This window comes from Micromys minutus (genome assembly GCF_963924665.1).
Source record: "Micromys minutus genome assembly, chromosome: 1".
NCBI lineage: Eukaryota > Metazoa > Chordata > Mammalia > Rodentia > Muridae > Micromys > Micromys minutus.
The window spans coordinates 55174954-55187635 of record NC_137969.1 but is presented as its reverse complement, the minus strand read 5'-3'; the positions used below and the strand labels follow the sequence as shown (position 1 = coordinate 55187635).

The following is a 12682-nucleotide window of genomic DNA, read 5'->3' as shown; positions in this document are numbered from 1 at the left end:
GAGGAGGTTTCCATGTCGTTCTTTCTTGTTGAGAACAGTGAGAGAGGAAAAGCTTTCTTCTGGGCCTTCTCTACATCAGCTGAGAACAAGTCTCAACTTCCCCCTTATTCTGCTGTTAGGATAATGTTGTATTGCATTTATTAATTTTGATATGCTAACTTTTAAAAAGGAAGCTTGTTGATGAAGCTTGTTGATGATGGCTCGGTGGTTAAGAGTGCATATTAATCTTACAGAGGACCTGAGTTCAGTCCCTAGCACCCATGTCAGCAACCTACAACTACCCAAAACCCCAGCTTTGGCAGGAGGGGAGGGGGACCTGACACCATCCTCTGATCTCCACAGACACCTGTGCTGACATGCAAATAGCCCACAAAAAATTACACATAATTTTAGGCTGGGTTTAATCTTTTTATCCTGGATTATTTGTGTGTGTGTGTGTGTGTGTGTGTGTGTGTGTGTGTGTGTGTGTGTGTGTGTGTACCATATGCTTTTGTGGAAGTCAGAGGACAGTCTGCAGGAATAGGTCTCTCAGGCCCTCAGGTTTGCTCTTTAGTGGGTGCTCGCCTCCCCTGAGCCATGTTGCCCTGTTAACTCAATTTCTAAGAATAAATTCTACTTGGTCATGAGGTGCTGTTCTTCTAATGTGATTTTAAATTTAGTTCTATGATAAATTTTTGTAGGCTTTTTTTAAAATCTAAAATTAGTATTCTGAAAAGATTGGCATCTACTGTCCTATCTTATCCTAAGTGTCTTTGTGTGGTTTTATTGTTGGGGTAGTGTAGCACTTAGAGATAAGTTAGGACTTATTCCCCATTCTTTAGTGTTTCTGGAAGATTATATTGGTGTATGTTTTTAAAGGATAAATAGAATCCACCAAGGAAGCCATTTGGTCAGAGCTTTCATGGTAGGGAGTTTCTCGGTAGATTATATACTCTTGCTATGAATCAGAGTCTCTTCAGATTGGCTGCATTTTCCCATTCAGTCTTGGAAAGGTTATATTTAGCAGTTGGTTACTATCACCTAGTAGCATAGTCTTTTAAGGAATGAGTTTGAACAAGAGAGACCTGGGTAGCTGATATGAATTCTTGACTTATTTGCTACCCTTTGTGTCTCTGGCCACGGGCAGATACTGCCCCATGATTTTCCTACCAATTCATCTTGCTTCCTCTGCAACTACACTGTAAGTCTCATGGGAAAGTGAGCTAATTAACAGAGAACAAGGACATCTAAGACCTTGGGCTCCTTCAATCCTCATTGAACTTGGCCCTTTTCTTATTAACGCTTGGTGACTTATTGCTTATATTATAAAACTTCTGAACTATGTTTTAAAACCATCCAACTACTTAGCCTGGCTACTGTGCTAATACACCTTGCAAATGTACTCAAAAAATATAGTCCAGGGAAGGAGACAGCCTAAGAAGGGGCAGTACAGAAGGGGGAAGGAGTTATTAAAGGTTCTTTCACTATAAAGAGAAGAAACACCTAAAGGAAAAGAAAGGATTCAAGGAGCAAAAGGGAAAACACATGTCATGGGAAGTAAAGAGGGTTGAAGTATATACTCTAGATCTACCAAATACCTTCAGCCACTTCTGAGATAGCCTCAAGAGAAGCAGATTTATGAGTTCTCTCTTCAAGACAGAAAAATTAACTACCCCAAAACACCATAAAGGCAGCAGCAACAAACTTGATGTGGTTTGAACAGGAATGGCCCCTATAGACTCAAGTGTTAGAATGGTACTATTAGGTATGGCCTTGTTGGGGTGTGGCCTTGGAGTGGGTGTGGCCTTGTTGGGGTGGGTGTGGCCTTGTTGGAGTGGGTGTGCCTTTGTTGGAGGAAATGAATCACTAGGGGGTGGGCTTTGAGGTCTTAGAAGCTCAAATCAGGCTTCCTTTTCTTTCCTTGCTGCCTGTAGATCCAGATGTAGAATTCTCTGCCGCCTCTTTAGTACCATGTCTACCTGCATGCCACCATGCTTCCTGCCAAGTTGAGAAATGGACTAAACCTCTGAATGATAAGACAGTCCCAATTAAGTTGTCCCTTTATAAGAGTTGCTGTGACTCTTCACAGCAATAAAGCCCAAACTAAGACACTTGTAATCTGGAATTTTTAAAAATTTTTGTTCTTGAGATTCCAAGCCAAGGACTAATTTATTCTTGTATCTAAATTTTTAAAATATTAACTTTATCCTTAGAATCTCACTTGCTGACATTGTGCATGTAAGAGCTCTAGGGAAATTTATTATCTCTCCTAACTCTGCAAATTATGAATGTGCTTAGCTAAATACAATATTTTACTTCCACTCACTTAATTATCTTCCCATTTTAAGCATTTTGTTTGGCTAAGTAAATATATCCTCATTAAGAAACAATTTTCTCAGTGGGGAAAAAAATTTCAAGACTTTGGCCTCAGCAAGGACTTGTGAAGAGCCATCTAGTCACTTAAGAGAGAATGACAATCTGCAAATGAGATTTCAATAGAGGAACAACTTTCTATGCAACAAAAGAAACGGTTAAGTGAAACCCTCCAGCAAAGCAGGGAGGGTTCATCCCCAGCTGTAGATCTGACAGAGGATTAATATCCAGAGTAAACAAAGAACTCAGAAAGTAACAAACCAAAGAGCATAATAAACAAGTTAAGAAAATGAGCCGAAGCATCAAAATAAAACAAAACTCTGCAGCTCTCAGTAAATCTGAATAAAGAAATTTCAGCCTCACTAGGCACCAGAGAAATGCTAATTAAAATGGCATCTAGATTCTATCCCTTCTGTCAGAAAACAAATTGCAACAAATTCTGGCGAGGAGGTGGGCAAAGGGAAGCCAACCTGCACCACTGGTGAAACGTAAAACAAAGGTCACGGCGGAAGTCAGTATGTAGGCTCCTCCAAGCACTGGAAATAGGTCTTCCATGTGACCCTCCTATACCATCTGGATATTTACCCAGACGACTTCATGACACCACCTCACAAAGACACTTGCCTCGGTGCTCACTTACTGCAGCTGAGTCATGGAACCAACCTGGGCTTCCAGCAACAGAAGAACGAGGGACAAAAACCATGATGCACATACAATGAAGTTTTCCCAGCCATTAAAACAGCCACAGTCATGTTGTTTGAAGGAAAACAGGTGAAACTGGAGATAGTTTTATGAGACAAATCCTCAGGAAAATAAATACCCCAATTTTTTTCCTCCTTTGTGGTTCTTGGATTTTATATAGATATTTAGAATCTTAGTATGTAAATGTGTAAAAATGTTTAAATACATATTTTATTTACATATTTACATACTTAAACGCATATTTGAATACATAAATAAATAAGTATGTAATTTAGAACTTAGTATGTAAATATAACAGGAAAGTAGAAGACGATTTCTCCGGGCAGATACATCTAACCTGTGGCTCATGAACTGCATAGCCAAGGATAGCCATGAAGTTGTCTCAGCACAGTCATGGCAGACATCGGAAAGGGGACAGAAAGGAAAGGGCCCATATGTGTGGATGAGAGTAAATACACCTATCACTCCATCTTTAATGCAAAAGTTTTGGGGCTGTGCTGCAATTTTACAACCCCAACAGAGCGCTGTTGGCCATCTGCCTTGCAGAAGGGATTCGCACTAAGACTTGGTTTAAGAGCCAAGGCAGAATTGAGCTCACAAGATAACTGTTCTCATCCTAATCCGACAGGAGAGATATGCTGTCCTGATGAGAGGCACAGCCGGGTGTCTGTCGGCTTCGGTGATGCCTGCTGTGGCACAATGCCATATGCCACCTCTGGGAGCCAGGTGTGCTGTGCCGGGAGGCTCCAGGACAGCTTCGGACAGCAGTGCTGTGGGGGAGAGATGGTGAACCAAGATTTCAAGTGCTGTGGTGGAGGAGAAGAGGGCATGGTATACAGTTACCTCCCAGGTAAGGCCCCTTGTCTATCCTATAGGATGTGGAGAGGTAATGGCCATGGAGGAGGAGGAATTTGCCCTAGAAATAAAATAAGTAATTGAAACCCATATGAATCACATCTAATGAAACAATTAGGAACATACTGTGTAACAGTTTTTTTTCCTAATGTTTTAAGTGTATCTACTCTACCTCATAAAGACACCCCAGATTTCTTTCTTTGGTGCTGGGGAAGTGGTTCAGTGGTTAACAGCACTCGGTGTTCCTGCAAAAAGCCCAAGTTTGGTTTTTAGCACCTGTGTTGTGGGTTGTTGGACTCACAACCACTTGTAACTTGAGCATCAGGAGACCAGATGGCCTCTTCTGGTTTCCATGGGTATTGTAGCCTCAGACACATACATTTTCGAAAAATACATTTTTAAAAAAACTATGAATGTTACCCCCCAAAAAATGCTAAATCAAAACAAACTCCTATATAAATGTATTTTTCTGTACCAAAGAATATTTCCTAACAAGTACTAATAGTACATAAAAGAATTAAAGTAGCATTGAGAGATTAATCTCTTACTTTTTGTTACTTTGTTACTTGTTCTCATATTTCTAGTATCATTAAAAATATCTATTCTAGTACTAAATATTAAATTAATTTACTAATAGCAATAGTAATAACAAACATTACCACTGGATAAGACCTATTACAGAGTGTAGTGACTAACTTGCTGCCTAAGTTAATCTTCACAAATAAATGATATTTTTCTTTTCATATTTTATAGCTTAGAAAAGATGCACAGGCCTATTACTCAGTGATAAAGTACTTAGTGGTATATGTGAGGCCCTGAGTTTGATTCTTGGCACCACAAAACAATAAAAATATTAATATTAATGTGGAAATTTAAATGAGAGCATTAGCGGCCCTGCCAGAGACCACCCAGGTATAGAGTTTTGGTGGACTGAACTTGAGGTTTGAAGGGGTAGAGGAAAGAAACAAAATTCAAACTGAATATTTATTTATAATAAGAAAATAAATTATAAATATAAAAGAAATCCGGGAAAACTTGCTTATACATGCTGTGTTCGTGTATACATGCATGTGTGTAGTGTGCATGTGTATATGCATGCATATGTATATGTGTATATATGTGTGTGCATGTGTATGCGTGTGCATCTGTGTTTGTGCATATGCAGCTATGTGTTTGTATGCATGTGTGTGAATGTGTGTGTGTGTGTGTGTGTGTGTGTGTGTGCTGTATGCAGCCATGTGTACTCATGCAGAGGTCTGATAAGGACATCTGTTGTTCTGCTCTGTCACCCTCTGCCTTATGACCGTGAGACTGGGTTTCTCACTGAACCTGAAGCTCTGCTGACAGCCAGCCCCAGCCATCCTCCAGTCTTGACACTCCATGGTGCTGGGGTTGCAGGCATGTGTTCAGCCATGCTAAACTTTTACCTGAGCTTGAGGGATTTGAACACAGTTCCTCATGCTTGTGCCGCAAGCACTCTTAGCCAGAGTCATCTCTCCAGCATCCAACATGGTTTTTAAACTAGCTGTATCCTATAGTTCCTGGTGTCCTTCACCATGATTTGTGTGTTCCACTCACTGCCTGTCCAATCGACCTTGGCACTTTAGCGGATTTTTGTTACTGTTCAGCTTTTCCCTCTCAGGTGGTCGATCCCAATTTCTTTTCTAAACTGGTTGGAGTTTCAAAATGTGGTTTTAAGTACCCCTAGCTCATTCTCAGGCTTCATAAGCAGGTGGGATAACTGTCAGATTTGGAAAAAAAATCTCTACCAAGGATCTCCTTTGGATCAGAGTATTTCAGATTTTCTTCTCTGAAAGTGCTCTGTGGTGACTCTTTTATCTATGGAGCTGACAACATTGGCTGTATTCAGTGGGTAGTGTCTGTCTAAGCCAGTGGTTCTCGAGTTTGTGGGTCATGACTCCTTTGGGGGGCCAAACAACTCTTTGACAGGGGTCGCATATCAGATATTCCATATATTATATATTGACATGACAGTTCATAACAGCAGCAAAATTACAGTTATGAAGTAGCAATGAAAATAATTTTAAGATTAGTGGTCACCAGAACATGAGGGACTGTATTAAAGGGTCAGAGCATCAGGAAGGTTGAGAAGCGCTGGTCTAAACTATAATTCTCTCTACTTGACTCAGGCTAGCGTCAGCGTCACCAGTCCACCTGCAACTCATTTTATCTGATTATCGTATATTTTGATAGCTTTAGTGTTATCCAGCTATCACACTTTGGATACATTGATTCAAGTCCCGACACAGTGTTTCCTTTCAGCACTGCTACTTTGGGAATGGTCTGAAATTCATTTTAATTCTCTACTTGATGTCAGAAATATTTAATTAGATACATGTTGTCATGTTTTGCATGAGTTTGCATGTCCCCATGTGTAGGGGTGGATGTGCACAAAGACATATATGTTGAGACCAGAAGACAATTGTGGAAACCATCCCTTAGATGAAGTCCACCTTTTTCCTGAAACATGACCTCTCAGTGGCCTGGAACTTTATATATAGGCTGGGTTGTTGGCCACTGAGCCCCAGGGATCTGCCTGCCCTTATTCTTCCGTGCTGGGACTACCGTTAGACCTGGAGGTAAGGGGACCATTTCTACGACTGTCAGGTTAGAACAAGCTGTGTTCATAAGTGCACATGGGACTGGCCAGATGACTACATCCCCTAAGTTGGGGATGGGGGTGTCAGAGAGCAGTCTCTCACTGGCCTTTGGGGTCCCTTTGTTGGGGAAGGGTTAGGGCTGATAGAAATGAGATATTGAGATGATCGGCTGTTAGTACCAGACAGAAGAGTGGGGAACTCGGGGCTCAAGGCTGCCTATGTGGTAGATACCAGCAAGAATACATTATGTGGAAGGGGCGCCATCACAGGTGTTCAGGAGTTTAGCAAGGCAACAGGATGGGTGTACATCATGGGTTACAAGTTCAGCAGAGGCTGAAAGACATGGTTTGCAGGATACATTAGGCTTAGGAAACAAATACTTCCTTTTGTAAGGTGTGGAGACTTAGTAACAATGTATAACAATGTGGCTCCTGTTTTGGTTGCTCATGAACCACCATGCTGGGCTTTGTGACATGGCTTTCTGCAGGTCAAACTCTGGTCTTGTACTTACAGAGCAAATGCTTTACCTGCTAAGACATTTCTTCTCCTACCATTTTCTTCCATTTTCTCCATATTTATCTAATATTTTTTAAACATTCCTTCACTGAGCCCCATTTAGGAGTCTATGAATTTTTACATCTTGTCACCCTAAATTATAGCATGTGTGCATACCCCAATCTTAGCAAAGCCCCGTGAGAGTGAAACTGGTTTCATGTTAACACTAAGCCAATGTATTTAGCTGTGTGTAGAGGGCCATGGGGATTGCCCTGGCTCAAGTGTGGAGATCAGAGCACAGTCTGTGGGAAGCAGTTCCTTTCTGACACCATGTCCCAGGCAATGAGGTCAGATCGTCAGGCTCGAACACAAGCACCTTTACCCACTGCATCATCTAAGCCCCCTACTCTCACCCCACCTTGGGTGTCTAGCGGTATTTTCCAGCTACTATGTGGCATGTGTTACTGCAGCAGAGAGAAGCTGGGGGAAGAATTCAGTTGTTGTCTGTGACACTAGACCTTAAATTGGCCTACAAATAAAGTGTAAGCGAATGTCATTTTTCTCACAAATTTGATTTGGAGGTTTTGGAAAATGTATTTATACCTCAGAAACATATCTTCATATGAGATTCTTGTTTTTTTTTTTAAATGGATTTGATTCTAGAATAGAATGCATCTACTTATTTAACCCACAGGTAGTTTTGCTTTGCAACATATTTTGATTTGGTTTGTTTCGTTCAAGACAGGATCTCTTTCTATAGCCCAGGATGACCTTGAATTTCTGATGTTCCTGCCTCAGCCTTCCAAGGGCTGGGTTTGCAAGTGTATGCCATTAATCAGGCAGGTAGGCTTTTTTCCTTATTCTTTCCTTCATTAATCAACTGACATGTCCTTTCATTCAACAAACAATATATTGAGTGTATATTCAAAAAATTGTTGTTTTGGGTGAAAAATTATTAGAATTTCACACACACACACACACACACACACACACACACACACACACACAATTTCTAGGTCATCCAAGAGTGTCATCATCATCTATGAGGCTGTGAAATGCTCCCTTTCTTGTTCCTCTTTTCAGTTTTTGCTAGTGTGTCTTAATTATGAAAGCTAATGAATTTCATTATGACTTTCTCACCCATGCATGCAATGGGCTTTGGCCATTCTCCTTGCCAGGCCCCGTCTCCACCTCCTTTCTCCAACAGTCTAATGCACACATATTTTTTAAACTGAGCAATCATTGCATTAAGCAGATGAAGAAAGCTAAGTCTGGGTTGCACCACTGTGTCAGAATCGTGAGCACTGAGTCAGGTCTCTCATGAAGCAGCTTGACCTGGTGGGGAACCAACAGCCATGTAGGAGTTCACACTTTGGCTTCTGAGTACTGTATCATCTACACAAGGAAATAGAGGGAGAAAGGCTTGAGCCAGCCTCGGATTTAGTGAGTGCTCCCAGAAGAGTGAATGTGATTGTCTTAACTCTGATTTTAAAAGACTAGTTGAATTTGGGTAGTAAAAATATTCAAACACAGAAAGAGATAACAGTACCAACAAAGCTAGAAAGGAAAACAGGGTAAAGATTACTGTCCTCTATACATACTTTTAGCGTTCTAGAGAATTCTTTCCAAGTTATGAACTCTAGTCTTCAATTAAAGTGCATCAAAACACACTCACACATACATGTGTATGCACAAGTACACACCCACACAAACATGGATGCAAATTGCCTGCTGTCTTTATACCCTTGAACTCTACCTATAGGCCAAATTTCAGAATCACCTTCCTCTTCTTCAGTGTGATGACAGATAACCAGTCAAATGTCCCTCTGGAGAGAAATCATTTGTACTATTTTTAGTTATATGCATGTTGTGAAGGGTGTGTGTGTGCATGACTGCAGGTGCTTCTGGGGACCATGGAGGGCATCAGATCCCACAGAGCTGGATTCTTAGGTAGCTGTGAGCCACCCGGTAAAAGTGCTGAGGATTGAACTTGAGTCTTCTGCAAGAGCGCTAAGTACCTTAGCCGCCAAATTCTCTCTTGACCACTGACTGAGTCATCCCACCAGCAGACAGTGAAGCCTTTCTAAATTGTGATGCTCCTCAACTCTTACGAAGCAAGACCTGACATTGTTCTGAAGTGCTGCCTGGACCCCCTAACCCCGGTAGCCATGGCAAAAGAGGCAGAGGCTCAGTACTTGTAAAAGGAAGGAGAAAAATCTCTCTCTTACTTTGTCCTTCAGATACACTGAAAACAGACAGGTTCTCAGCCCTTCCAGCTCCTCTGTCCTCTCTCCTCCTGGTCTCGCCCCATAGTTACGGCCGCCCACGGATCTCTTTCTGTCCACCCAGCCCCTCTTCCTATCAGCCGGACAAGGCTTGGATCCTACAACATAGTTCCAAGGCCTGGCCTCTCTCACAGCCTGGCATTGGGAGCCTGCCACGACACCGGCCTGGCTCGTAAAACATCCCTTTATGTACTTTATGACTTAAACTCTTTTATTTGCCTGCAGGAGCCCTTTAACAAAATCACATTGAATTGACTTTCTCACACCAAATCAAATCTCCCTGGTCCCAGTTCAGTTGTCTTTGTCAATATGTATTTTATAAATGGAGTGAATTAACAGATGCTGCAGGAGCAGAAGTGCTGGGGCAGCGGTTATGGTTTTTAGTGCTCTCTCTGGGCGGATGAGTTGTGTGGAAGTAGCGTACAGGTACCTTGGGATGAAAGTCGTTCCCTTGGATACGTATTCTTAACCATTTTCCCCGAGTATATTTTAAGTCTCTTTATTACACATTTTCCCTTAGTGTTTTGCGTGTATGGTTTTTATCCTGTATGCTGTTAATCTTGGCTTGGACTTGATGTATCCCTTAACATTAAAAGAGAAAATTAAAACCTTCTCCATCATTCAGGCAGAAGAGAGATTTTTTTTTCCTGTTAGCCATGAACAAGATCATTCCCTGACTTTAGATCATGTCTCCTTACATATATTATAAATCAGATCCACGCAGTCTTTGATAGCAAATGCTTCTGAAATTATTTCATAGCATAATTCTGGGTTTACATGTACTAGACTCTGCCTTGAGAAAACTTAAGGAGGGCCACCGGAAAAATGTATTTTCTTCTAAGAAATTTCTAAGTTTTATACTGAAGGAGGGGGGTAGTACAGAAGTCCAGGGTAGAGAAGCTATTAGGAAAAGATTGCTCCCAAAATGTCTCCATGTGACCATGAAAGTCTTTTGAAAAATATGTTATATATATATATATATATATATATAATAAAAATATATATCACAATATACATATAATATATCATATACATATATATACATATATGATATATATACATATATCATATATATACATATATCATATATATATTCTAAAATGTATGGCAGTGGTGTAAGGAGCAGCTGTAACTGTTAACTCAGTTTTCTGGTGGTGACCATAGCTCCATCTACTGGTTATCACAAGCAACAATGTTCATTTTTAAATTTTTTAAGTCTTTTTTTATTTTTTAGTACTCACCCCTAATTTTCTAAGTTTTTTTTTTTTTGAAGACACTAATTATAATCTGTTTCTTCTCTCTTAAATGTCTGAAATGCAGAACCCCTTGTCCTAAAATATGACAAATGTAAACTATAGCCTAGAGTTTAACATGAGTTTTCCTGCCCAGGACTGGTTTTCACCACTTTACTGGTTTTTTCTTAGAAGTAAAGTGTCTACTTCTCAGTTGTCTTTGGTGGATGTAGAGCACATTTTACAGACTTAAACTGTTTACAAATCATCAGATGTGTTGGTAAATATTTCTCTATTACTCCTGGACATTAAACAAATGTTACCACACTTGGTAACATGATTGCAAGCTTCTTCTAGTTCTTTCTCTGTTGTCCACACTAAAGTAGAAGCCATCCATCCACTGCCTACATGTTGTGAAAGACTATGTGGACCTGAAGTATAAATGTCCTCTCTTGTACTTATTGATAATTTCTATGTCTTGTTCATAGACACTCTCCAAGCTCATACAAACGTGATGTGGAGCCTTTGGAAGAGCAGACCAAGCCATCAATAATGCATGGCCTATTTTGTTTTTCTTTGGGCATATTTAAAACTTGTGACTCCTGTGTGTCAGAGTTCAAGAGTCAAGTGCTGCATGTGATAAATTAGGCAAGGGTCAAAGGTTGTCGCCATGCCTTTCGGGAGCTAGCCTGTCTCTGGATTTGCGGCTCATTCATGCTGAAGTGATGCACCATGGGTATTACTACCAGGCCCCGCTCTGCAACATCTGCTCTCCCTAAGTGAGTTAGTGCACGTCAGACATCTTTATGTCAGAATATCACAGTGATGGATGCAGTCTTCAGAAAATGCTGCATAAAAATCTGGTGTGCCGCTCTGGCCATTAAGTGAAATTACTATTTAAATTAATGGCACTGTCATGGTTTATCTGTGCAAAGAATGAACGCTGATTAGAGTATTAAGTAATTAGCAATTTATCACACTGGAACAAGGTTGATAATAATTAAAGAAGTAATGGTTTACCAAGGAAACTAGAAAAGGAGTCACTTCTTGTTATGTGAGTGAAATCTTGCCTGAAAATTCAGAAAAGCCGAGACGAAGTCCTTTGACAAAGAAAGCATCCTTTTTTTTCCCCTTTCTTCTTCCCTCCATATAAAAACAGTTCATTATCAAAATTTTAGTTGACCTGTCAAAAGTCCCTCAGAGCGATCAGATGACTTGATTAGGAGTTTCGAATTAGGTCAATGTCTGCATTTTGATTTCATACTTAAAAGCATGGGGAAGCCATGCAGTAATTTGAGAGTAGAAGGGGAGAATTATTCTCCTCCCTAAAAGGCCAGTTCTCAGATTTTGATTGCTCCTTAAAATGGAAACAGGAATATTCTTAAGAAAATTACTGGAGGAAAATACATGACAGTCAGGGTTCCAAGGTTGTATTTAAATGTCTGATCCAAAAGCAGCAGAAAGGTAACGTCCACACAATATCAAATCCAAGACCATGGAGTCTGGTTTCATTGCTGCGTGTCAAGAACACACACACACACACACACACACACACACACACGTAGGCATTTTGCATGAATAAACCAGTCTTTACCCACATAATTAAGACTCAGTTTACAATGAGCACTGCTGTGCATACTTTATTATCGAGAACATGACCCGAGAAGGTTAATAAAAATTATTAATATCATAGTTTACTTTCAATTACTTTGAAGAGTTGTCATGTCACATTTAGGTGGGCATGATACATCAAAACTCTATAATGACCAGTATTTATTATTAGTCATATACACAATTATTTAAATATTTAAGTCTTTGAAAGTATAAACAGTGGTGTGATTGACGGGTCTTCAGAGCCCTGACTGAACAGCATCTTCCTTTAAGGGACCCACCGCACTGAGGTCTGCTGGATGATTTAAAAGGTGGGAGGGGCTTCAAAAAGTCTTTGGTCTGTTATTAAGACTGCTGTTCCTAATACGGGTGTTTGTACAGGACCAGATTAAACAATTCAGGACCCAGAACACTTGGAATTTGAAGTTCTTTGCAATATCAGTCGGGACTAATAATAAACAAACAGAACTCTAATTAAAATGAATGATTCATCAGGTTTCGGCATGGCCAGATGCAGATTCTAATAAGA

At 40.3% G+C, this 12682-nt stretch overlaps 1 protein-coding gene across 1 annotated transcript in view; it reads left to right on the top strand.

Annotated features, from left to right (window-relative positions):
* Positions 1 to 12682, top strand: part of USH2A (usherin) — a gene marked incomplete at both ends in the record, with an annotated part of 645989 nt that overhangs the window by 483618 nt on the left and 149689 nt on the right. Inside the window, one exon of the mRNA XM_080923960.1 lies at positions 3683 to 3904. Coding sequence (XP_080780086.1) covers positions 3683 to 3904 — 222 coding nt within the window. The remainder of the gene's footprint in view (positions 1 to 3682; positions 3905 to 12682) is intronic.